General features: G+C 33.6%; 1 protein-coding gene across 7 annotated transcripts in view; it reads right to left on the minus strand.

Annotated features, from left to right (window-relative positions):
* RhoGAP19D (Rho GTPase activating protein at 19D) overlaps positions 1 to 26,505 on the minus strand; it is a 517,193-nt gene that overhangs the window by 9,984 nt on the left and 480,704 nt on the right. For 6 of the 7 annotated variants that reach the window (XM_072532354.1, XM_072532351.1, XM_072532352.1 and 3 more), the window contains 7 exons: positions 22,226 to 22,652; positions 17,460 to 17,902; positions 17,231 to 17,360; positions 15,876 to 16,063; positions 15,560 to 15,764; positions 13,798 to 14,201; positions 11,712 to 11,772 (listed from right to left, as the gene is read on the minus strand). In XM_072532354.1, the coding sequence (XP_072388455.1) occupies positions 11,712 to 11,772; positions 13,798 to 14,201; positions 15,560 to 15,764; positions 15,876 to 16,063; positions 17,231 to 17,360; positions 17,460 to 17,902; positions 22,226 to 22,652 (1,858 nt within the window). Of the gene's footprint in view, positions 1 to 5,683; positions 5,798 to 11,711; positions 11,773 to 13,797; positions 14,202 to 15,559; positions 15,765 to 15,875; positions 16,064 to 17,230; positions 17,361 to 17,459; positions 17,903 to 22,225; positions 22,653 to 26,505 lie in introns of all 7 variants that reach the window. The other variant, XM_072532355.1, reaches the window with a different exon arrangement.

The raw sequence follows: 26,505 nt of genomic DNA on the forward strand, positions 1-26,505 counted from the left end.
TAAGAGGAACATAGAGCTTCCACGAAGTCTCCAGCGAACTCCATTTCTCGCTAGTGCTTTGATTTCAAGCCAGGACTTTTCCATTTCTTTCTCTTCGTCTAGTTTTGTCTTTTTCCAAATTTTTTAGGTCTGTCTACCTTCCGTGGGCTTGAGCATGATGCCAATCCAGCGCTGTCTTGGCAATATGATCTGGGGGTCTACGGAGTTTTTATAATAATTTCTTGGTTGGTTTGTTTCCATAAATTTTCATTCAAGATTGGATTAGGCCAAAATATACCAAGTATTTTTTGTAACGTTCTATTGATGAAAACTTGTAAATGATATGGTGTACTATGGGTGCTGATATCTCCCATGTTTCACAGCCATATGGTAATAATGATATTACCTTTGTGTTAAAAATCTTTACTTTCGTTTTAGTTTTTAGTCGGCTTCTGTATTTGTTTTTAATGAACTTCATGTTTGAAAACGTTGATTCACAAAGATAGGTGGAACCAAACAGGGCACTAATTTTCAAAGCTACATTGACTAGGATTGGGTATTTCTGTTTGGACACTAGACACCAAAAATTTTCTTTTCCGGCAACGCTCTTCAAACATAAATCATTCTGAAGTGTGACTATTTCTATCAGTCTCTGGTCTGCTTTCGCTGAAATGCTGTTCGATAGTTTGGGATAAGCTTTCTGCATCGAGGGGCATGTACGGATAAGATACAAACTGAGCAATCGTTTCAATTTTGTTGAAGTCACTAAATCGGGTATCGAATTCATGCATCAGTCTGGTCAACATTTCTATATGCCTCTCTCCTGTGTAAGATTGAATGTTTACTACTTCCTTTTCGATTACTTCTTTTAAACAAGGAAAATATTTTAAATTTCCTTCCAGTAGAGTTTTTTCCCATAGTTCAAGTTTAGCAATTAATGACTTTACTTCGGAAATAATTTGAAGAATACTTTTTTCTTTGCCCTCAAGCTGCAAATTTAGTTCATTCAGCTTTCCTGTGACATCGGTCAAGAATCCAAAATCTCTAAACCATGCGGGTTCTTCTAATGTTTATTAAAATACTAAATTTACCACAAGTGCTTGCTGATACACGATGCAGTGGTATGTTAAAAAATTTGGAAACGTGTCATCTTTGCGGCAAAGGGCAATGAATCCGTTATGCACTCCAGTAAACGCTGGGGCTCCGTCAGTTGTAATGCCAACCAGTTTCTGAAGTGGAATGTTTTCAGAGATAAAATAATCTTGAACGGAAGGAAATATGTCTTCACCTCGAGTCCGCCCTTTTAAAGGAATAATTTTAACTTCTTAATTCCTTAGCAGTAAAATCATCGAATATCATTCTGACAAATATGGCTAGTTGGGACGTATCACTAATATCTGTGGACCCGTCAAATTGTAAGGAAAAGAAAATACATTGCTGTAAGTCCGTCTTCATCTGGGAAACAACATCTTCTGACATATTTTCCACTCGTCTAGTTACGGTTCGGTTCAAATAGGCAGTTTGCAGCTTCTACAAAACATTCCTTGATGTACTCGCCATCTTCAAAGGGTTTCTTCTTTTTGGCAATAACTTGAGACACTTTGTAAGAAGCTAGAGTGGTGGCTTTAGTTTTATCGCTGACTTGTAATAATACAGACTGCTGCCTAACTAATTGATTTTTCACTTTCTCTTTTCGGATGCTACTATTGGCGGGATATTCTGTGTTTATTTTCGGATGAGTATATTAAAATGTCTTTCGACGTTACCTTTTTTTCCAACTGCGATACTTGCGTGGCACAATAGACATATACACTTGCCTTTCACTTGAGTAAAAAAATAAACGTCTTCCCACTCTATATGAAAGTGATAAACTTTTGATTTCTTTGAAGGATTCTTTTTTATAAATAATGGGTTCACGTCACGATTAAAACTATGTTCTAGCACTCGTGAAGGGGCTAACAAATAATAGTAACTAAGCCGATAAGCACGTTTAGGCAACAACCGCCAGTGAAGACTAAGAATTGCGCAACTGTGGTAAAGTAAAGATAAGTATTTTCAGCCCCGGCGCATTTTAGCGATATCGAGACGGCCGGGGTCATCGCCAGTGTTGCCAATGTCCGGATAATTATCCAATTTTCGGATAATTTCGTGGAACATCGGATAATTTTCGGATTGAACAATTTTTTGGATAATTTCGGATAATTCAAGAGTCTATCTATCTCCTTTAATATGTTTATATATGTTATATTTTTTATTTTATTCGATTCGCACGACGATCGACTCGAACTAAGGTTAAGATCGACTGGTCGATCGCGATCGACGTGTTGCCGACCCCTGTGCTAGAGCATCATCAGCGTAATCTAGATCTTAGAGCCTGTTTGTTAATACCCATAAAATTTCTCTTAAAGTAAAAAGCTTTGTTAGAATAGAGTCCACTACAGTGTTAAATGATAGGTGGGATAAAATATAGCCCTGTTTTACTCCGTTTAGCTGAGCTATTGAGTAAGATTTTATGCCGTTGTGTAGGAGTCTGCTTTCTGTATCATCGTAGAGTTCATTGATGAGATGTATCGTTTTTTCTGGTATTCCTATTTCTTGTAGCGATTTTCAGTATTTTTAGTGGCTATAAATCTAAATTAACAGAGAGTAGTAGATCGTCCAGCAATATAATTATTCTGTGAGTGATATTTATTTAATTAGCACTAGACAAAGACTGCAGATTACCCGACCTTAGCGAGATTTCATTTTATTTTTATTTTTTATAAATACTTTAATGATATAAATTACTTTTATTTTCTAGTTATTGTTTTGTGCAGTTTTTTTTAAATCATGATTAAAAGTGAAATGGATTAATGTCAAGACACCTTTTTATTCATCTTTAAACATAAAAATTTCATTTTCTTATCATATAATTATTCTTCTTACAATCGCACAGCTGTTATTTCGTTTTCAAAGCATTTAGGCTGGTAAGAGTTTTACGTTTGATTAATTTTAACAGAATACTTTCAAATTTGCCCAGAACCAGAGATTTTCATGTAATAGATATGCGCTCTAGCAACTAAATGTTCGGACAAATTTATTGAAAACCTTTCTTATTGAACCAAAGAACGAGATCAATAATATGCTGTAATTCAAAGTTTATAGAGATCAAACCATTTCAATATTTTATTATTAATGATAGAGTTTAATGTATTCTTGATCTTGTTCTTTGGTTTAATAAGCAAAGTTGTGAAGATGAGAACGTTTTCAATACATTTTCGTTTGTCCGAACATTTAGTTGTTAGGGCTCGTATATTTTTACTCATAGTTCACTACATATATAATTTTAGTTTTATTTTTTTAACATTTCATTAACCAATTATTTAATTTAAAACATAAACTTTTTAGTACTATTATACCGTTTCATTTATTAAAAAATGATCTTATAGAAGTATTTGTATTTTTTGCGTTTAATTTGGTTCTGATATATTTTAATTTTTCTTAGGCTCTGCAGAGCTTTAATTAACAAAGATTTAATCAAGAAACGCCCCATGCTGGACGCCTATACTGTGTTACACTTAATAATCCAAGCTACGAGAAACTAGGTTTAAAAAACTGATACACATTTGATTACGAATGCTCTGCTACTCAGTCGTTGGAAATAATTGGTAGGAGTTATAAGAAAATACACAAAAGATAAAAAGATACGAAATATCTGATACGGAATGGCTTGAGATAACTAACACGACTACCAGCTTATACTTAGCTGCATGGTGGGTTCCTTCAGAGGATTAAAGGAATAAAGCTTTCTAATACGGACGAGATTTCTTAGAAGGGTATAAATGTATATAGAAATTCGATTCATAGAAAGTTTTAATATCAATAGATAGAAACCGGCTGTGAAGTATATGCGGGATGACCTACAAAAATACTATATATAAAACTAGAAGCGTTTAATACGTTTTACTACTCGTAGTATGAGTAACTCCACTGCATTATTTTATGTAACCATACTGTGACCTAGGTCTTTTTTTATTTTATTCTATTGTAATTTTCGAATTCTATTTTTTACTACATCGTTAATAAAGTTTACTTTGAATCGACAATTCAGAGTTTGTATTACATAAAAGTGCTCACTTTATTAACAGTAAATTAATATTTCGATTTAAAAGAAAATATCTTGATGAATACACTACAATCGCCTATTCGAACTTTTTCTTTTCTGCAATTCAATGTTTGATAAAATCAAAATTCATGCAGCGGCGGCCCGTGGCCTAAAAAAGTGGTGAAGATGAGGAAAGCTTGCCGGACCAAAAGGAGTTTTGGTACCTACGTCGCGCCCAAAACTCATTAAAAATTTGTTAAAAAAAATGTATAGAGTTTAGGGCCCTAATAACTTGAAAACAGGTTTTTAGGGCACTTATACTAGATACGATTCGTTCTGCTTGCCTGGGGTATTTTAGTTCTGAACGTTGACATTTCATTGAGGTTTTTTTGGCGATTAAAACACCAAGCTTGCTTAAACGGGTTGGTGAGTTTCGATTCAGCCGCCCACTCTGAGTCAGATGCTGATTGCAGCCGATCACTCTGGATCAGACGCAGATGTTTAAAATACTGGTTGGTCGACCATGTACAAGAACACCCCTTTTATCTTCATTTTTCCAATGCCTAAACGGAGTCTCTCATATATTACACACAAGTCATTAATTTAGCCACCATTTAATATAGTCTTCTGCAGGTCATCATGCAGGGTAGAGTCGATGGCAAAAAGGGAATAAGTAGAAAGAGGAAATCATGGCTGCGAAGTATTCGAGACTGGACAAACATGACTGTAGACGAATTATTCCATGTTGCAAAAGACAGAGAAACTTTTAGAAATGTGGTCGCCAACCTCCGTTAATGGAGACGGCATAGGAAGAAGAAGAAGTCATTAATTGGATTTATGTCTGTCTAAAATTATTTTTGTCCAAACGAAATCCACGAAACACTTTATATCCGAAATCCGAAACAAACCACAGAGAAATGTATTAATAAAGTGCTCTAAACAAATAAAATTAATACTGTGAGTAAACTAAACTAATAAATACTATACACTATACTATATAAAAATATCTATATAATAGACTTAATTTCAAAATATTGTCGCTGAGAGAAATTTCCGAAAAATAGGAATACCAAATACACATCCAACAGTGGGTGAAGACGAATAATATGTTTATAGACGAAACTGCACTCACCAGTTTTCTCAGCTATCACTAAGGATAGGCTGACGTCACGTTGCCATGGCAACCGTGAACGCTAATTCAGATGAATTTCGCATTTCAAAAATTATATTCACCTATTCCTGAATACTAAAATTCAGTACACGGCTAGTGACACAGGTCAGGACTTGACCGAAGTACGTACCGCTAATAAAGCTAGTTGTCTTTTTAATTTTTAGATTAATTAAAAGAGAATAAATAATTGATTTCAGAATTTAAATATAATAATAATGTTGCTTTCATTTTTTATTTATTTGTCTCAATTTAATTATATTTTTTTGGTGAACCTCACCTTCAGCTACTTCACCTGGCCGGCTGCCGCTGAATTCATGATAAAAACTATTGCCTCTTTAATAATTTAATGCATTAAAAAACTTTTTGGGCAATTCGGTGTGTAAAGTAATAACAATTCCTATGTATGTCTATGAAAAGCGTTGGCATTGTATGGCGCTGAGCATTTCTACCTCTGTTTTATATACGGTTGTACAAGTGTCGGGTTCTAGGTGGTCTCTGTGGTACACCACCAGGCGGTTTGACTGATCTCCACCCTCTAATTGGTGGAATAGGGGTTCTATTTCCTATTTATCAATAAAAGATATATTTATGTCTATAGACACAAGTAATAATAGTAATTTGATCGGTACATTTGTTTAAAACTGTTTTTAGTGTCGAAGGATTCAAAAAAGCAGATCTGTTGTGCATTATGGTGGAATATTACAGCAATAGAGAAGAATTTATAGGAGAGAATAAACAATTAGCGGAAGAAGGTATGCAACGTTTATTTATACGTAAAGACAGTGGCAAAAAAATTACATCTAGGGAGAGAATTACTAACTAAACTAATTACTGGATGCATTTATCCTATAATGATATTTTTAATGTGCATGGTGTAGAAAAAATAATAATTTCTTCATGCCAGATAAATTCTTCGGTATTAATGATCAGAGAGAATTATATGACATATTGAATAAAAGGGAAGGGAAAAATTATAACAAAAAACAAAGATTGGTTCACGCCAAAGAAGCTTAAGAGGATTTCAGAGAAGGAGGTATGTCATATCAAATGAAAAGGATTAGGATGGAGAACAAAACAACACAGAAAAATAAACAGTATATGAAGCCAAAATGGAGTAGGTCGTATATTTGTTACCATAAGATCCCGTTAAAATAAAACAGCAGACGCGAAATATAGCGACATATCAAAGGGAAAGATGGACTCATGTTAAAAGACGTTAATTGGTTTTTCGATCATTAGTGATTAGAGGAAGTCATATACGATTATAGTTGTAATTTGTATTGACACAATAAGAAGATTCTCTGAATTATAGATTGTAGATTGTATCCAGTACATCAGAATGCTCTTTTTTATTTAAATATAAATAAATTTTACATAATGACGGTATTAGATTTTTGTTTTGATACAGGGCAGCGACAGCCGCTTATACGTATCTCGACCTCTTTAGGTCTCCTCAGAACGGTATAGCCACTGCTCAGAGCAGATGAGCTGACTCTTTTTGTTTATAAATAAATTTATAATTACACTAAGAAAATATCGAGTATACTGCAGTCGAATGAATAAGCACATCCAGTGCACAGACCCATATATAGTGCATATACGAGCGCATAAACAATGAAGTACAAATCAGCGCCAAAGAGGGGCATACGGGCCTAAGAGAACACCATGCCGTTTGCCGTCACGGTATTTCCCTCCAAGGATCTTCAATAGACGTTTCACAAAAAATGGTATGCACTAAAAGTACAGTTCTAAACAAATGTTCTTACTGTTTACTACAAATTTTCTAATTTAATGTTAAGTTATTATCAACAGATAGCCCCATTGTCAATCAGATTCTAATTAATTTACTTTTTATTTCTAATAGACCAGAGAAATATATCAAATTTTTCGTAACACTCTTGGATACAGGCATCGTTTGATAAATTTGATAATAACAATATGTAATACAAATAGACAAAAGATTACACGTCATTTTTAACTTATAAACAATATATAAATAATGTAAGATCGCTATTTGATTTTAAATACTAAAAGTGAAGCGAAAGGCTTATATTATCAATTTAAATCATTTAACAATTAAAAAGTTTATGTTAAATATTGTAAAATACGTTTACAATAATGGAATTAAAATGATTTAAACTTATAAACATTTAAAATAACTAAGACGCATCAACATGTAGGAAGTTAACTTTTTTTATTTAAAATGTTAGCATTTTTATAATATTTTTTAACGAATTTAAAAAAATATGTTCTGTGACCCTTAGAACCAGAGTTAGATCTTTTATACAAAAATTGACTAGGGCTTTGCTTATAAACATTAAGAAATTTATAAAGGACCATTTGATAGATTGAAAGTTCAAGTTTTGACAAAAAAAATTCAAAACGATTCCTTTCAAAATGAGCCGTCCATGATGCGTCAAAGATGAAGCGTTTAAAAGAGAAGCAATTAATGCATAACTTCAAATTTATAACAGTCGCAATATCCCTCGTTCTAATCAACGAAAATCTATGATTTTTTTTAATTTGGAGAACATCGTCGCATTGATTAAAAAATGTTATAAGTTAATTTGTGAACTGTTTATTTAACCTAGTAATTTGTATAAATACGTATTTTGCAAAATTTTGGTTTTCTCTTATTATTATTAGTAGAATAGATTGAGGATATGATAGGTAACTTAAATATTTATGTATTCTAGATAAAAATAATATCTTTTAACAATAAATTTTATTATATAAAAAATATTATACTTCAATAAATAAAAAATGTATTTCTTGCTTGGAAATCAAATATATACGTGTTAATTTTGTTTGAATTATCTTTATTGTTCTTACAATTACTTTTCTTGACTAAAAAACATTACAAATATATTTTAAACCTATCAACTGCTATAAATTTTGTATGATAATAAATAAATAAAAATAGTAAAATTAAATTTGTTTATAATTTATAAAAAGATTATAATAATTAATTTGTTTAAAATATATTTGTAATGTTTTTGACTTAAGAAAAGTAATTGCAAAAATAATAAGCATAATTTAAAAAAAATTAACAAGTATAAATTTGATTTTCCAATAAAAAATTAATTTTTTTGTAAAATTTATTTTTAAAAGATATTATAATAACTACATATACTAAAGGAAAGTTGCCTAACATTGGATAGTTGCCTAATATTGGATACTGCGTTATCTCAAAACCTATTAACAGTTTTCTCTAATTAAATGCAAAAAACTAAAGTTTTCTAACATAAAATAGTCCTGTGTAAACCATATAGTTCCACTGTATACTACTAGATGGAACCATATAATTATGTTTTTTCGTGATACGAGTCTGTTCTTTATCCAACTGAAAACTGTTATAAAAAGGTAAGTACTGACAGTATTAAAGTGAAATTTGTTAGGTATATTCTTAAATAGTTGTAGAATAAGCTTCAATATTTAAATTGAACATATCTGCAAAGTATTTTTTTATTTTAATCACATAACCTTTAACATGATGGTTGCCTAATTTTGGATAGGAAAGGTATCTTAAAATTGGATATCCAAAATTAGGAACCTAATTATATGTAATTCAAAACATTTTTATCTACACTTTTTTTCAGTAAAATGCCTACAAAACGACTATCACATAAAAAATGGAATTCAGAAGATATGAAAAATGCAATTGATGTTGTTGAAAGTAAAAAAATGAGACTTAAAGGCGTGAAAGTGCTTTAACGTTCCCAGATCAACCATCGAGTTGGTATGTCAAACGTGGCAAAGACACAAAAGAACAATGCGCGCTACGAATGGGCCGAAAACCAGTTTTATCAGCAGAAATGGAAGAAGACTTTGTACAGTACTGTTTGGAAATGGACAGAAGATATTCTAGTATAGTACTTGCAGACGTTCGGAAATTAGCATACCAGCTTGCTATCAGAAATAGCCTTTCCCTTCCCTTTTCAGAAAGAGATGGTAATGCCAGTAAAAAGTGGCTCCGAAATTTCCTCCTCAGACGGCATCCCAATCTATCTGTAAGAAAACCGCAGGGGATTTCAAAAAACAGAATAAAAGGTTTTACCCCGGAAAATATCAACCGTTTTTTTTATATTCTGGAACCAGCTATGGAGAAGGTAAATTTCAATCCCTTAAGAGTGATATAATGTTGATGAAACCGGTATCACTACCGTACAATACAAGATTGGTAGGGTCATCACCCTAAAAGGAAAAAAACAAGTAGAAGCCGTAACTGCTGCAGAAAGAGGGGCACTAGTAAATGTAGTAACATGCATGAATGCTGCCGGAGGATTCGTTTCTCCGTTATTTGTATTTCGACCAAAAATATGAAGGCCCAGCTATTAGACGGAGCTCTAGCTGGGTCAATTGCTGATTGTCACCCTTCAGGATGGATACAGAGCCACATCTTTACGCGATGGATGCAACATTTTATCAATCATGTAAAACCTTCACAAGACGATCCCATGTTGCTCGTTCTTTATGGCGATTATAGTCATACACGGAATCTGGACATTATAGACTTAGCGAGAAAAAACTATATTTCTATTGTATGCATCCCTCCCCATACGTCACATAAAATCCAACCGTTAGATTTGTGTTTTATGTCTCCATTAAAGATATACTATTCAAGAGAAATCCAAAATTGGTTAAAGAATAATCCTATTCTGTCCTGCTTATCAGAAATCTGCTACTGCTGAGATATTAGCGAATGGGTTTCGTAAAGCAGGAATTTTTCCATTCAATCGAAATATCTTTGAAGCAGATTTTATTTTAGAAAAACAAAGAGAAAGAACTCCGCCTCGACAACACACTTCTGATAAAACTTTGCCATTGGAACCAAATCACACCAGTAGCTCAATTCAACTGTCTATTGAAAAAACCCCCCGAGACATCAAATGGGTAGCAGCGTGAAAATTAATCAGTTATCGAACATTGTAAACGTTTAAGACTTTTCACCTATATCATCCTGCAGTTCATCGACACGTACTTCAAATAGGGGACGTAAAACCGGTACTGCGGCTTTAATTACAAGTACGCCCTACAAAAATGATTTAGAAGCTAGCATTAAAGAAAAACAAAGAAAAGAATCACTTAAATATAAAGAACAGTTGCCAAAATTTAAGGTTTTAAAGAAAACTAAAAAGAAGACGATGGTCAAAAATAAAAAGATGAAGAAAGTGAATCTTCAGATTCCTCAAACGTTCCTTATGATGATGATTCAGATATGGATACCGATCAAGAAAGTGACGCAGAGTATATTTTCTGCACTGAACATTATTAAAAGGACCAACATGGAGAAAAGTGGGTATAGTGTTCAAGTTGCTTCAGATGATCACATGAAGAGTGTGCTGGTAGTGACAAAAAGAACACTTACGTGTGTGATTTTTGTATTTAAAAATAGGTTTCTAATTTTGGATATGGTATCTATCCAATTTTTGGAACCTTTTTTTATTTGGAAAAAGTTTAAGTATACATAAGTTGTTTTTATTGATGTTATAGCACATTTTAAGTACAAAAAATTATTCTAAAATGTTTTTTTGACCCAAAAAAATTCAATTAAAAAAATTTTTAAGTTGCCATCATTTCGTAACCTTTTCTACTAATAATAAGAACAAAAAAAGTTTATAATCTCTGCAACGAGGTATCCAAAATTTAAGAAATATATTAATTTTCATTGATCAAAACCGGAGATATTCTGACTTTTATAAACTTGAAGTTATAAAATCGGTTTTTAAAATAGTATGAATTTTGAAAAAAAAAAAAAATCTTCTAAGCTCTAAGCTCTAAGGGTCGTATGACATTTTAAATTCGTCCAAAAATGTCAACAGCCCGAATAAAAAACAATAACTTTTTACATGTTGATCTGTCGAGTTATTTTAAATGTTTAAAGCTTTAAAAAACAGTACTTTTGTAAATCTATTTTACAATATTAATCATAAAATTTTATATGTCTTTATCTTCAATTCGGTGCTTTCAGAATTCATGTAGATCCTATAGTTTACGCATAATAATATGTAGATTAAAAGCTTTCTGGGATAAACAATTGAAATTTTGCAGTAACTATTAAGTGAAACAAAATTAAAGTTTTTTGTGCATTTTTAGAAAAGTTATTCATAATTTTCAAAAAATTAACTTTTGAAGCTATTTTTACATTAAGCAACAAATTAACAAAAAAATTTTACAAACTTTCATTTTAAAGACTTTTCTACGTTTTTCAGTAAAATTGTGTCACTTTTCAATATAATGGACCAGTCAACTTTTAGTATTTAAAATTAAGTAGCCATATTACATTGTTTATATATTGTTAATAAGTAAAAAATGACGTTTAATCTTTTGCATATTTTGTTTATTACATATTGTTATAACCAAATTTATCAAAACCAGTTACTAGATACCTGTATCAAACAGTGTCTTGGGAAAATCGTTACTTTCCTGGTCTATAAGATAAACTTGTGTTATGTGTATATAAACTGTCTAACTTACCATCATCGTTTGATAATTTGTTAAGAGACTCCAAGGAACCAGTCGTCCTATGACTGTCACTCTAAAAATATAAAATATTTTATTTATAATAATGAACATAATACATAAGTGTTTTAATTATATTTAAACATTTTTTTATTAAGTAAATTTCTGATTAAAATTACCGCACTAATAAAATAAAAGCGTGTCTGCTTTAAACTAAGCAACCAGATAACATTCAGCTTTCCTTTTAAAACTTTTGAGTTGTATGTTTTGTATCAAAGACTGAATATTTAAGTTCAAATATTACTCCAAACGCCAACAGCGCTTCAGTAGCTTTCGAATACATATTTGTCTACAATCTGATGCAGTCAGACTAATATAGTAAATAATCCGTGACTGATGTCGCTTTCAAGTTATCTAGAGTTTGTCACACCCAACGTGTCGGAATTCGGAAGTTTATTTTTTCCATTTTTATTTCGTAGTTCGACGTAATTTTCAGAGGTAAGCCATACTATTTATATTGAGTTATTCATAATTTCACTCTCGTAGATTTGGAAATAATGGGCGACTATGAAAAGAGCAGGCTCATCTCATGCGTATGTGGGAAGAGTGTGAAAATGAAGAACAATTTATGGATCAAGATGATTCAGAGACAGAAGACAATATTGACAATGTAAGTATCAACAGCGATTATCCCGATAAGGAACAAGAACCCGAAGACGAGAATGGAAATCAGCAAGCTGTTGTAGAAAGTATCAGATAAGGTTGTTATTATTTCGACAAGAATAGAATGAAATGGAGTAAAGAACCCTATAACCGAAATATTCGAACAAGAGCAGAAAACTTAATTACACATTTATCGGGAGTCAAAAATCAGTTGATTTGAGTTGATGAGCAAATGATTGCTGACTTGGTTAAGCATACTAACCAACGAATTCCAGAAAAATCTGAAATTTGAAAGAACTCTCCACAGTCTGGGAATACATCTGTGATTGAAATCAAGGCTGTGTTGGGGCTCCTTTACCTGCCTAGGCATTCAGAAATAACCATCATTTATATGAATTGTGGAACACTGACGGAACACGAATGGGCGTTTTCCGTTGCACAATGAGCCAACGTCGATTCGAATTTTTAATTTCATGTGTAAGATTCGATAACAAACAAAACCGTGAAGAAAGAGTCAAGTTATAGTGAAGATAAACTAGCTCATATCAGAGCTTTCTTCGACAGGTTTGAGGAAAATTGCAAATCTGCATATTCTCCCTCTGAATTAACGAGAAGCTTGACTCGTTCAGAGGGAGATGTGCTTTCAGGCAATATATGTCAAATAAGCCATTGAAATATGGAATCAAGGTATGAGGGAATGAGTATACTTCAAGTATTTTTGTGCTCTGATAAAAAAAAACAAGGATTTTGAGACTGTCAGTTTATTTCCAAAAACAATTACTTCCAAAATTGAAATAATTAATAAGCAGTTTGTCTCACCACTAGAGTTAAAGATGAGCGACTTTAAATTCTGTTCTTTAACCTATCCGGCGGTCGTTTTCGAATTCGAATTTTGTTTCAGTTGTAGTCTTGGCCTTAATTCCATAATTGTTTTATCTTATATTCTCGTCAAATGTCTTTTCAGCTCCTATTTGTGTAATCTCCCTCTAAACATAAAGATTTATTATATGTTAAGAAAACTCAAAAGAGAAGGATTTCATGATCTGGACCATGCAAATGATCTAGTTACAATTGAGGTAAGCTTGACAATATTATTGCTGATCGCGGATATGGTGCTTTAAACTTAGTAATTATCTAGTGATCGAAGGACTCAGTAGAATGAGACTCCGGAACAGGTTCCGATGAAGACTCCAGAGAGGCGGACGAAAGCTTGACGTAGCAGAATTCAAGACGCGGTCCACCGAAAACTCCAGTTTAATATTATTTTTTCTAATAATACTAATAATAGTTATATGTTCCATTATAGTATCCGCAAAAACCAATCTGAACATAATACTATATGTATTTCATAACAAAAACATAAAATTTCACTTTGTCATTGTTGTACCTTAGAAATTTGGATGTTTTCTTGGAATATATGTACTAATTAAATACTCACCTCACTTTCATACTTGACTTTCTTCCCATTCGATATATCTACAGAACTAGAACTAACATTTTCTACAGAACCGCCCCTTCTAATAGTACTCCTAAAAGCCCCAACTGTCCTATCACTATTGCCGTCGGTAACGTCACTTCTCGTATTATTTGTCACTTTGCTAGCGCCACTTTGTTTTACATATTGGTAGTCGTTACCGTTTTTGTTATATTGCACTGAATAATTGTCCATGGTGGCGAGACTGTTACGATTCAGCTCTGCAGAATTACCAGTTCTCGAAAAAACATTAGTAGCACTGTGGGTCTTCATGAGATGATGACCTTCGGGTTGTTTGGCAGTACTCAGTCTGTTGCTGCGATTCACATTGCTCGCGGACGAGCTGTATTGGCCCATCGTTCGAGGATCTGAAAATATTATATATTTGTGGTTACAATTAACCCTTAATATATGACATTAATTAAATAAATCATCGTTAAAACTAATTTCTATATTTTCATAAATTATTCCTTTTTAATTATCGATCGAACATTTAAATATTTCGTAGATCACTGACAAAGAATGTTTTTGTTAGATAAATAAAGCAAATATCAAATACTGGATCGACATTATATCACCAACAACGAATTTTTATTTTGTAACCTTTTTTTAGCGCTTACATTATTTTTTTTTAGTATACTTATATAACTTTGTATAAAAGAATTGCTGTACAATGTTCGAATTTCAATAAGTAGCCATGCGTCAAAGTTTGAGGTAATATATCAGATATCGATTCATATCGATTTTTACGATTATTCCCCATTTGTTATTAACGACAAACAAACATCAATTGAGGTTATAAATCCATAATTAACCAGCGTTTGTGGCTTTTGGATTCGTAGAATTAAATTATTTTAAATTAACATACATATCTCTTGAAAATCTAAGATGTTTTACAAACATCTTCCCTATATTATAGTGATGTATCTATCTCTTGAAGCTTTGAAATGTTTCACTAACAATATCTCTATTGTAAAACAATTTCTTCTTCGATTCGATTTTTAAATTTTTGATTTGGTGTGTCGCTTGTCAATAATAATGGATTATAACCGATGAGCGTTTCGACAATTATTTTGATTATTTCGGACATTGTACATTTTGGGGGTACAATGCTAGAAGTGGACAATAATTTGTTACAATGTTAATATAAGATAACTGGACAACAATGTGAACAAATTCGCCATGTTATCTATGTAATGCCGAGTTCTTGTGGGCGACGTGAAATTGACTGCTTCGAATTCTCCTGCACTCTCACGGACAGAGACGATGTTTTCGGTAGATCTTGCATTTCGTCGACGTGCTGGTGTTGGTTAATTATTTACTGAACCAGCGGATTCAAATTTATTCACCATACTGCAAAGACTGATGCGTTAGTACCTATGCAAAGATACGTGTAGGCCTTTGCATGAAATGTCCGGTTAATTTTTCGATGTAGTATGTTTTATCTTCTACTTTTATCGTTGTTGGTGTATGTTATTGAACAACGAATATTTCACATAGTCGATGTTTCTTTTAAGGAATTTAAGACGAGAAGTTTAAGATCAGATGTTTATGAATTCCACGATGTGAACGAAAGATCCTTAATGAAGATAGCAAATATATAAAGTTCACTGAGAACATGACCTTTCCCATGCTTTCTTTCTGGAGAATGTCAAACATCAACTTTTCCATGCGTTTATACAATCTTAATATAAACTCTAATATATAGACACAAAATACTACTTACCTATATTACTAACACATATTTCTGTTTTTCTAGGTAACTGCAACATTGCTTGCGTCTCCTGCTTGAAGTTCTCAATCCTCCTGTGAAACTCGTCTGCGTCAGAATACTTAAACCAAGGCACTTTTTCCGCAGTTGAAGTATTTTTCTTCTCGATGTCCATAACAGTGGTTGGTATATCTTGAGTCTTTTCGTCGGGCAACGAACACTACAATTATTATACAACACATAAATTTGAATCGCAGAACTTACTAGATTGTCGTGTTAAAGATAGTTACACTGATAAAAAGCTATACTGGTAAGTGTTTAAAAGACTTACCTCTTTGAGATCAGTTGGTAGGAAGGATTGAGTGGGAAAAACTTTAAGGTTAGTAGGGGACACAATTTCTTCTTTGGATTCTTGCGTCGAACTTAAGGCTTTATTTGGTTTCCTTTTGACTTTTCTTTGAGCAGCTGAGATTATAGTTGAAAATAAAGCACCATTCTTTTCTTTTGGATGTGTTAGAGCTAAAAAATATAAATAATTTATCACGACGATTCATCCTAAACACTTTTAAATGGAACCAAAAAATCATAATATGTAAAGTTTGTTTAGCAGTAAATGGCTGACTTCAATTAGTATCGACTATAAACATCCTGATTTAACCAATAATAGTATAAAAGGCCCGGTTTCAGGTAACAATGGTTTACCTGAGGTAAAAGGTCTTAACAATGGGCCAAGTCAGATAAATTTAATAATATTTACGACCGTACTCATTGAAGTCAACCATTTCCTGCTAAACAAACTTGACACTTTTTCCTTTATGTCCATTGCACGTAATCAATGCAAATTCAAACGTCATTGCAGTACAATCAACTGCTTAATTTTTTTCTTTCTCTTCAGTAATTCAACATTTTGAAAAAAGCGTGATAATTGATCGTCACTGATACCAATAACTGATGAGAGGGACGTAAATAATAATTTAGTGATGTTAGGAAGAAACAATAATTTGGATACATTACGAAGTGTATCTCCTTCAATGTTACCTCCCTACAACGGTCTATACGTTGTACGTCTAATTTTTCATTGCTAAAAGCATTGCTGGAAGTCCGCTTATGTTAGTTTCGTGAGAACCTCCGTCCCTTTTCCTTTCAGGCTGTCAAATACTGTACTATAAAACACAGATTTAACCTTCGATGAAATAAAAAAGCACTGATAGGAGGCCAGGTCGGGCGTACGAATGACGGTCTAAGATATTGTTGGCACATTTTGCAATGAATGCCCTCACGACAGCGCAGAATGGGCATGCGCCGTGTCTTGTAGTCAAAAAGATAAGCCTTTCTTGTCTCATTTATTTACGAACAATAATCAGAAACTATAATAATGTGTAAATAATATTAATTTACTTTCTGACCTTCCAGAATCCAGTAAATGTAAACAATTCTTCGATTATCAAAAAAAAATCTCCATTGCTTTGGGGTAAAACGTTGTGGCAAAATTTTTGGGCAAACTTTCTGCATGTTCAAGCAAGAAAACTCTGACGAATACTTTCTCCTTTCGTTGCAATTGCTTACCAGTTTTGATTGTGTGAAAAAGTTCATATTATCTCTTCAGGTTCCGCTCGTGTGTTAATCTTAGTGTCGCCACATATAAACCAACAATAAAAAATAAAGATAAACAGCAAAAATACTTACCTCCATATTTACCAATATTACTTAACAGCAACGATTGATTGTTATTATCAAATTCTTCAAGGCCATCATTGAGGCTATCAGGTACAGGAAGATTATCTTCAGACTCGTTTTCTGGAAAGAACCAATCAGCCTAAAACAATATATTCAATCAAACTGGGCATTTATGATATGGCTAATGACTTCAGTCCAAAACCACTGAAACTTAATCGATTGCACATAATATACTTACGTGTGTTAGTAATGTCTCCACTATTTTATACTGGTTATTCATGTGGTTGACCATACTTTCCATGTTCTCCTCTTCAGGTCTGACTATGGTTGGACCAAATACTATTGCAAGATTTTTAAAATCCATCTTATTTACATTCGAATTATTGCCTACTCTCCTCAAATGCATCACTATGTGTTTGAGAGTATAGTAGTTATGACGTGGAAGACTTTTTACTAAACGCCTCAGTTGTTCCATTCTTTCTTTAGGATTTTCAATTTTATCGGCTTTAATAAAACTGGGGTATAACTGAATAGTGATAAGGCTGTTGGGCATTTTTCTGAAGTATGACTTCAGGATACTGCTTACTAAATGCAAATCATTCCACCGAGGATCATCTAATGGTACATCATCGTAGTTTTTGTTGATTTCCTCGCTTAAGGCTGTAATGGAAGCATTGTTACCTAAAAATAAAATGATTGTACTAAACTAAACAATAAAAAAGATCTGATAGCTGCAATCTTGGATATTTTCGTAATTGAAAGGTTTAAGGTAACAAAGGAAATTTAAAAACTTTGACTTACTTATAGAGCAAGATGGAGGAGCGAAACGGAGGCGTATGGTATAAATAGATAGTATAATAATTGACATGATAAAATAAAAATAATATTTGAAAACGATTTTGGATTTTATTAAAGCCCCTTTTGAACAATACTTTTTGCCCACTTGCCCCTTTACACTGCAAGGCAATACAATTTAATAGAAATGCGAGTGATATTTTCAGAAAAGTAACAATAAAAGTTAACTACTAAAACGCATTTGGGGGACAAAGGAGTAGGATGCGAAAATATGGAGTTGGTTCCAGTTGACTCCACTTAGCCTCTTCTACTCAAATCCGACTCTCACCTTCACGTTGGTGTCCCCTGTTAAACCGAGCAACCCAACTGGAGATCCGGTATCCAACCCGGGTGGAAGGTTGGGTCGGCAAGTGACAAGAGCGGGTAAACTGGTCCTCCAGGTTGGGGGTTGGGCAGTGGGCTAACACCCCCTCCTGTAAAAATTCTTCTGTTACGGAAACTTCAAAACAATCAGCCGGACGGATTTTTTGTCGACGACTTGGCAAACGAAGTAAAGTTAATGATAAGGTTAATGATATTGGTTTATTTACTTGGAATGTGCGTAAGCTGTATAGTGCAGGTAAACTAAGAAGTCTGTCCAATACACTTAATGAATATTCAGCAGACATTATAGCACTTCAAGAAATCAGGTGGATAGGTAGTGCTAGGCTAGAAAAAAAAGACTACACTCTCTACTACAGCGGAGATAAAAATAATCATATTTTGGGTGTGGGATTCAAACTGAATAAACGATTGAAATCAGAAGTCATAGCTTTCGATCCAATAAGTCCAAGGATATGTACGAGACAAGATCCCAAATCGCCAGCTACGACAAAGAACAGGAGTGGCTGATGCAGTAGAGAGAGTAGCAACACTAAAATGGAACTGGGCAGGTCACGTGGCTCGAATGACAGACAATAGATGGACAAAGCGGATACTGGAATGGAGACCAAGAGATGATGCCTACCGAAGTAGAGGTCGTCCACCAACACGTTGGACTGACGATCTAAAACGTTGTCATAGGAATTGGATGCAAGAGGCACAAGATCGAAATAGATGGAAAATTATGAGGGAGATCTATGTCCAGCAGTGGATAAGCGAAGATTGAATGATGATGTAGAATCCGAATTAAAGGCAGGTTCTTTAATTACAGCATTATCAATATCCATGCTCCCACTGAAGATAAAGAAGACGAGAAGAAGGACATATTTTACGAGAAACTGGAAAGCACTTACAGACAATGTCAGAACAACGACATAAAAATTATTATTGGTGATTTTAACGCTAAAGTCGGCCAAGAGACTATTTACCGACCCACGATCGGCGAGCATAGTCTTCATGCTGTCAGCAACCAAAATGGTTTAAGCCTGATTGAACTCGCAGCATCATTGGGAATGGTGGTAGTAAGTACATGTTTTCCTCACAAAAATATCCACAAAGCCACATAGCAATCACCAGATGATCAAACAAAAAACGAAATTGACCATGTACTAATTGATAATCGACATTTCTCGGACGTACTAGATATATAGAGGTGTTAATATAGACTCCGACCACTACCTTGTAAGAACAAAACTCAGGGCTCGTATATCAAACGCTAAGTAAGAAGGGCCAGAGCACAAAATCTACTAAATATAATACTGATGTGCTAAAATCTGAAGACGCTAGGGATAACTACAGGAAAATTTTAAATGAAGAGCTGACAAGAATTGACGAAAATATAAGTATAGAAGAACACTGGACCAAATGCAAGGAAGCTATCCATACAGTGGCTAAAGGCTTTTTAAAACCTAACCAGGCTAAAATAAACGAAGATTGGTTTGACGAAGAATGTAGATCCATTAACCAACAGAAAAATGAAGCATATAAGAGACTTCAGCAGCGCTGAACGAGATCAAACCTGGAAGACTATGAAAATCTTAGACGAGAAGAAAAGAGGACGTTTAGAAGGAAAAAGAAAGGGCCATACGAAAACGCTCTAAACGAGATTGTTAACCACCACAATAGAAAAGACTGGTGAAAATTCTACCAGAAGATAAACCGCTGCAGAAAAGAATTCAAACCCAGAATAACAGCATGTAAAGACAGAGATGTTTCCATAATTAGTGACAAAGAACAGATACTAAACAGGTGGGCGAATCATTTTGAAGAATTGCTTAGCGATGGTCGTGAGGAAGACCAAATAGAAATTACTTTGCCTGAAATGGATAAAAACGCTCAAGAGCCGCCCCCCACCGAAGAAGAAATTAGAACTTCAAAACTGAAAAATAACAAAGCTCCCGGTTTGGACAATCTTCCTACGGAACTCTTTAAGAATGGTGGTGACACCCTTTTGTAACACATGCATAAATTAGTAACCAAAATCTGGCAACGGAAGGAAACGCCCGCGGACTGTAAATTAGGTGTAATGCACCCTTTTCATAAAAAGGGAGATGTGATGGTGTGTGATAATTATAGGGGCATCACCATACTTAACGTGGCATATAAAGTATTGTCCAACGTATTGTACAGAAGATTGATCCCCTATGCTGAACAAATAGTTGGGAACTACCAGTGCGGTTTCCGGCCCAATAAATCAACAACGGATCAAATCTTCACAGTCAGGCAGATTCTTGAGAAAACGCTTGAGTTCGGAGTCGACACCCACCACATATTCGTGGATTTCAAAGCCGTATACAACTCAGTCAACAGACAAAAAGTTCTACAGGCTATGGTGGAATTTCAAATGCCGCTTCATCTTGTTCAACTAACGGAACTTACACTCACAGGCGTAGAGAGTGTAGTCAGAATCCAAAACGACTTTTCCAGACCCTTCCATTGTAAAAATGGACTGAGACAGGGAGATGGACTGTCATGTCTCTTATTTAACCTTGCACTAGAAAAAGTAATTCAAGAGTGCCACATTAATACGAATGGCACCATCTTTAATAAATCTGTACAAGTGGTCGGATATGCAGATAACATAGACATTATTGCTAGGTCCACAGAATCTCTGATCGAAGCATTTCGATCACTAAGGGCGTGTGCACTTAGAATGGGATTAAAAATAAATGCACAGAAAACCAAGTATATGTATTGTACTAGATCAGGCAACCAGATACCTAGATTATTAATTGATGATCTGGAACTGGAAGGTGTGGACACCTTCGTCTACCTGGGCTCGCTGCTGACCAAAGGCAACAATGTCAGCGAAGAAATTAAAAGAAGAATAGTGCTTGCCAATAAGTGCTATTATGGCTTGGGGAAACATATGGCCCCAAAACTACCCAGAAAAATTAAAGTTACCATATATAAAACACTAATAAGGCCAGTGTTAACATAAGGGTCTGAAACGTGGTCACTTACACAGAACGACCAAGAATTGCTTAACCGTTTCGAGAGAAAAATTCTAAGGAAAATATATGGAGGAATCCAAGAACAGGGTTTGTGGCGTAGGCGCTACAACTTTAAGTTATATAGAAGTTTTGGGGAACTTGACGTTGTAATGTAAAATTAGCACGCCTTCGATGGATAGGACATGTAAGTAGGCGAGATGAAGATGCAAAGATCAGAAAAATTTTCGACCAAAGAGGACCAGTGGGAAGACGAGCCAGAGGAAGACCAAAACTTAGGTATCAAGATAACAAAGAGGATGATCTAAAATCCATCGGAGTTAAAGCATGGAGAAGAGTTGAAAGACACAGGTGCGAATGGAAGATTGTTCTGAAGAAGGTTTTGGCTTATAACGAGCTGTAATGCCACTGATGATAATGACTAAAACGCATTTAATTTACATCGAAAATATTTAAAAAAACAACTTTTATAAAACATATCGCTGTGAAAGTTGGAAAATGGACTCTGAAACAGAAAACAGAATAGATGCCTTTGAAATGTATAATATACAGACGAATGCTGAGAATTCCATGGATACAAAAAGTTACCAATGGTGAGGTACTTCTGCGCATGAGTAAACAAAAAGAATTACTCAGCATAATCAAAGAGAGAAAAATACAATACACTTGGTCATTTGTTGGGAGTTGTAAGATACGAATTACTCCAAATCCAAACATACCATTAACAAAGCTATGATAATTATATCCAAAAATGAAAATTATTGGAATATCTATTGCTGGCGTAAGTTGAATATAATAAGGTAACAAGTGAATGTGGTGTAGCAATTTTTGTTTTTACCTGGCACTCGGTATATCCCAACGGTCTGCAACCCCCTGTCGTCTATGATATCAGTACAGACCTCCACAAATTTTGGAAGATACATGTTATTAGCAGAGGGAATACAATCTTCTATCGGTATGCCAAAAGTAGATCCCTCTGGCGCCGTGGGGCTGTTTGGATTATTAACTCCTTGATTGAACTTCCGCAACTGCTTAACCATTCTCCCTCGCCATGTTTTTGATTTCGGACTAGTCGATGTAGGCTCCGGTACTTGTGAGGGTTTTCTGCTTTTGCTAACTGGAGATTGGCCTGTTGGTGAACGGTTTCGAGATGTTGTGGGTTTCTGCTTGTTTAGTTGTGGAGATAAATGACTACCTTGTACTTGGATTGTGGTGAGAGCTGGCACCAATTGAGGTACCGCTTTCTGCTTGCTGCTTTGAGGATCCTGAAAATATAAACATTTAGATAAGTAAACTAAACGAGTTATTTTTCTGATATAAAAAAATTTAAGAATCCATAATACCACGATGTAAAACAACTTTTAAATAAAGAAACTGTTAAAACATAAAAAGAAAAAACTAATTATCTTGTATTCAGCCCTCACGTCGGATGCGGCCATGGGAGGCCGAAATGATGTGAGAACGGGGTCTTGTTTACCAATCCAAATCGTATGATGACATATACTGACTTAAATACACCAAAGCAAGCTAGCAAGCTTTTGCTAGAAGATGTAAATCTTGTGATTGACGTTTTCTGGATGATGAATGTGAACATAAAAAAAGCAGCTAAGACAACGATTTATATTTGGAAGTGTAAATGTGTAAATGTTAATAGAGTTTATTTTACAAATCGTGTGCTATTTTTAATAAAGATATTTGAAAATATTTAAAAAAGAATTGCTAAAAACTATAGTCTACAAAATAAAGCAACTTAGTGTTCTAAAGCGGAAAAAATTTTCTGACAAAAAGTAATGGGGTCAGCCAATACAAATCAAAATATAAAAATAAAAACATTTAAAAAACAGAGTGGTTGATACAACGTTAGGAATTAGACTGTACTTATAGATTTTTTTATTTTTCAGGTATTGATAAGTTGTTCTTATCATATGTGATTGTTTATTCTTATGCTTGATTATTGGATAATCTAAATAGCTACGACTCTATATTGCAATTTGGAACAGTCACAGTAATATGCCCAAGACACTTGTATGTTTGATTTGTAACAAATATTAAAATTAATAATAAACACGAAAAATAGGATATTTAAAAAATATACCTGAGAAATTGCCCATTCTGCTTCGTATTGCAGAAAATTTGTCTCCATAGTCAGACCATCATGAGTTATACAGTTTTACTAATACACTTATCTACATCAATTTTAATGAAATTTTTAGATAAAAGTAATTTTGATACCGTTAAGGATGTATTTATCGTCAAATTCAAGGTGCATCCAAATTACCTGAATACAGGTCTGTACTTTCAATAAATATAGAGCATCGATAAATACTTAACTCCATAGTGTTTCCATTTCCTTTTATTTTCTTAGTAATTAAGTAGATATTCACTTTTTGTTTTATTCAACTAGCCATCCAACCTATATCTAGCCATTAAAAAGTGGGGGAAAAACTAAAATAGTATGTACCTAGAGAAAACTAAGACGAGACAACAAATATGATCTAAAAACTACAATCAAACGAACACAATGGAAGCAAAGACAAACTTAACCGTCTTCTTCTTTAACTCTATCATTATGCCTTTCAAAAACCCCACATAAGAGCAAACGAGATACAAAAATTTCATTGGCGACAGTTAGAATAACAACAGAACTTTGTAGAAATAATAAAGAAAGAAACTCTAACTATCTACCTAAAAGGTCTAAATTGTCACTGCTAAACGTAGGATTTCCTAAGCTTTTGCCACTCCTCTTTATGGTGTGTCCCTTTTATCCAGTTTCCAGTAATTCTCTTTATGATGTCGGTCTATCTATTGGTGGCCTGCCTCTATTTCTGTACGATTACAGATATTAGAACACTTACATCCCAAGCAATATCTTTTCTACTACTTATTATAAAAAATTTTATTTCAAATTTCAAATTCTTTGAAATAAATATAATAAATATAATAAATTTGAAATAAAATTTTTTGTGATACATGGTATACAGGTATTTTTGTCTTTCCATCTGGGCTTACCCACGTCCATTTTCCGTTATGCTTTTTTTAAGCATTTCCATAGCATACATATGTCATGTTCATGTAGGTAATTCAACAGTGTCAAGTGGGAAACACTGGTCCAAAAAATAAATGACGAACTAAAAGCAGAAACATAGAATAGGGGCAACATATAAACCGAATAATGGAAAATGTATTGAAAATATGTAAACAATTCAATAGCCACAAAGACCATGAAGAATTTTTGAAACCCTTTAATGACCTAAAAACGTATATTAATAAAATATATTAAGATTTAAGTGGGTTACCTTCAAGGTTTCTTACATTAACAAGGTTTATTAAAATACACTGATTAACAATTATAAAGTAAATTAGTTAAAAACAACATTATCACCAATAACTTTGCAAAAATTTTAATTATATTGAGATTTACACTAATTGTGTAAATGATATTGAACAAATGATTAAAAATTATTATATGCATTTTATGGTAAAGCTAGTATGTGGTGATTACACGGAAAAAGATACAATTAAAACAATGCCCTTTCCTACATTTTCACAAAATTTTAAAAACAAATTATATTTATTTTTTAGCGAATTTAAGTACTAGAAATTATTTAATTTATTATTATTTAATCTTTATCGCTAAAAACATTTTTAGAATATAAAGTGCATATGCTGAGCATTCATTTGTGTGCCGTCGCTTATTTTTTTAGAAGATATTCTAGCATAGATTTTCCCACGTAAACTGTTAGACAACCTTCATAAGATTAAAACTGTCTTAAAACACTCCTGAACCATTGTAAACTTTAATATAATAAAGTAATTTCGATACCATATCCTAATATAGCGACAGATATAATCTATATAAATTTATTAGTTGATAAAAATACTTATAAGATGATGAAGATTGTGTGTGATTATAATAACTTTAACAGAGATGTAAATATATTTAATGAACATGATCTTGCTATAAACAGTCATTATCATCATCATCCCAGTGCTACAGCCCTAAAAGTCGATTCAAACACATGGGTCCCGTCACGTCACAATTCCGACGGCAATCCGCCATAAAAAATATTCTTTAATAGAAATATGTCGCCGGCGTTCACATTCATTCGTAGCCGAACAGTTTCCAAGCAGGTTTTGACCCATCTAACGTCCGTTTTATAATCTCCGCGACGATATATTTTGAACGACAAACAATTACTAGAATGTATGAGAAAATATGTTTTACATGATTTGTCGCAAGCAAAATACATGAACATTTATTTTCAAAAGTAATATTTGGAAAAACATCGGAGAACAAATGAAAAGACAAGGTAATGAACTTCTCTTTATTATTTTTATTTCACTGTAACAAAAAAAAACAACAACATATTTCTTCATCCAAAAATAGCAATTATTATTGTTAATTCTTCATCCGAGAAACTTGCCATCTTTTCAACAGATTGGTGGCCGAAGAAATGCATTCCGGGTGTGTACGAACCCACGAAACGAATCGGTGACGTGACGGTAACGGTTCGACGCCGAAACTGTGACGTGACTAATGTATTTGAATCGACCTTTATACATTTCGGGTGTGTACGAACACACGAAACGAATAGTTCTGTGACGGGACGGTACCGGTTCGGCGCCGGAACTGTGACGTGATTGATGTGTTTGAATACAGCTTTCTGCGCCATTCTGCTCTGCCCGTTGCTTGGATTTTCCAAACTATAATCTATATCTACATATTATCGTTTTTCTAGCTTGCTTCTTCTTAAGACGCTAACATACACAGTGAAAATTTCATTTCCGTTATACAGGGTGAGTCATGAGGAACTGTATATACTCCTACGGATACTCCTCTTATGGGAAATAACAAATGACCATTAACAAGTATCTGCTCCCATTGTTTAATAATATACAGGATGAGTTGCACATTTTTAATGACAGTTCTATTCGTCATAACTTTTGAATGGTAAGTTGGATGTGTTTCATATTTTGGTCAAACGTTACACTACTACCAACTAATCAGTTGATTTGTTCAAACTAGAAAAAGATCATGTCTAGCTTTAGAAAATTAGTTCGTTTTGTTCATAGCAAAAATTTCAACCTGTATACGGTTTTTGAAAACTCTAATAAAAA

This window comes from Diabrotica undecimpunctata, chromosome 5, assembly GCF_040954645.1.
Source record: "Diabrotica undecimpunctata isolate CICGRU chromosome 5, icDiaUnde3, whole genome shotgun sequence".
Classification (NCBI taxonomy): domain Eukaryota; kingdom Metazoa; phylum Arthropoda; class Insecta; order Coleoptera; family Chrysomelidae; genus Diabrotica; species Diabrotica undecimpunctata.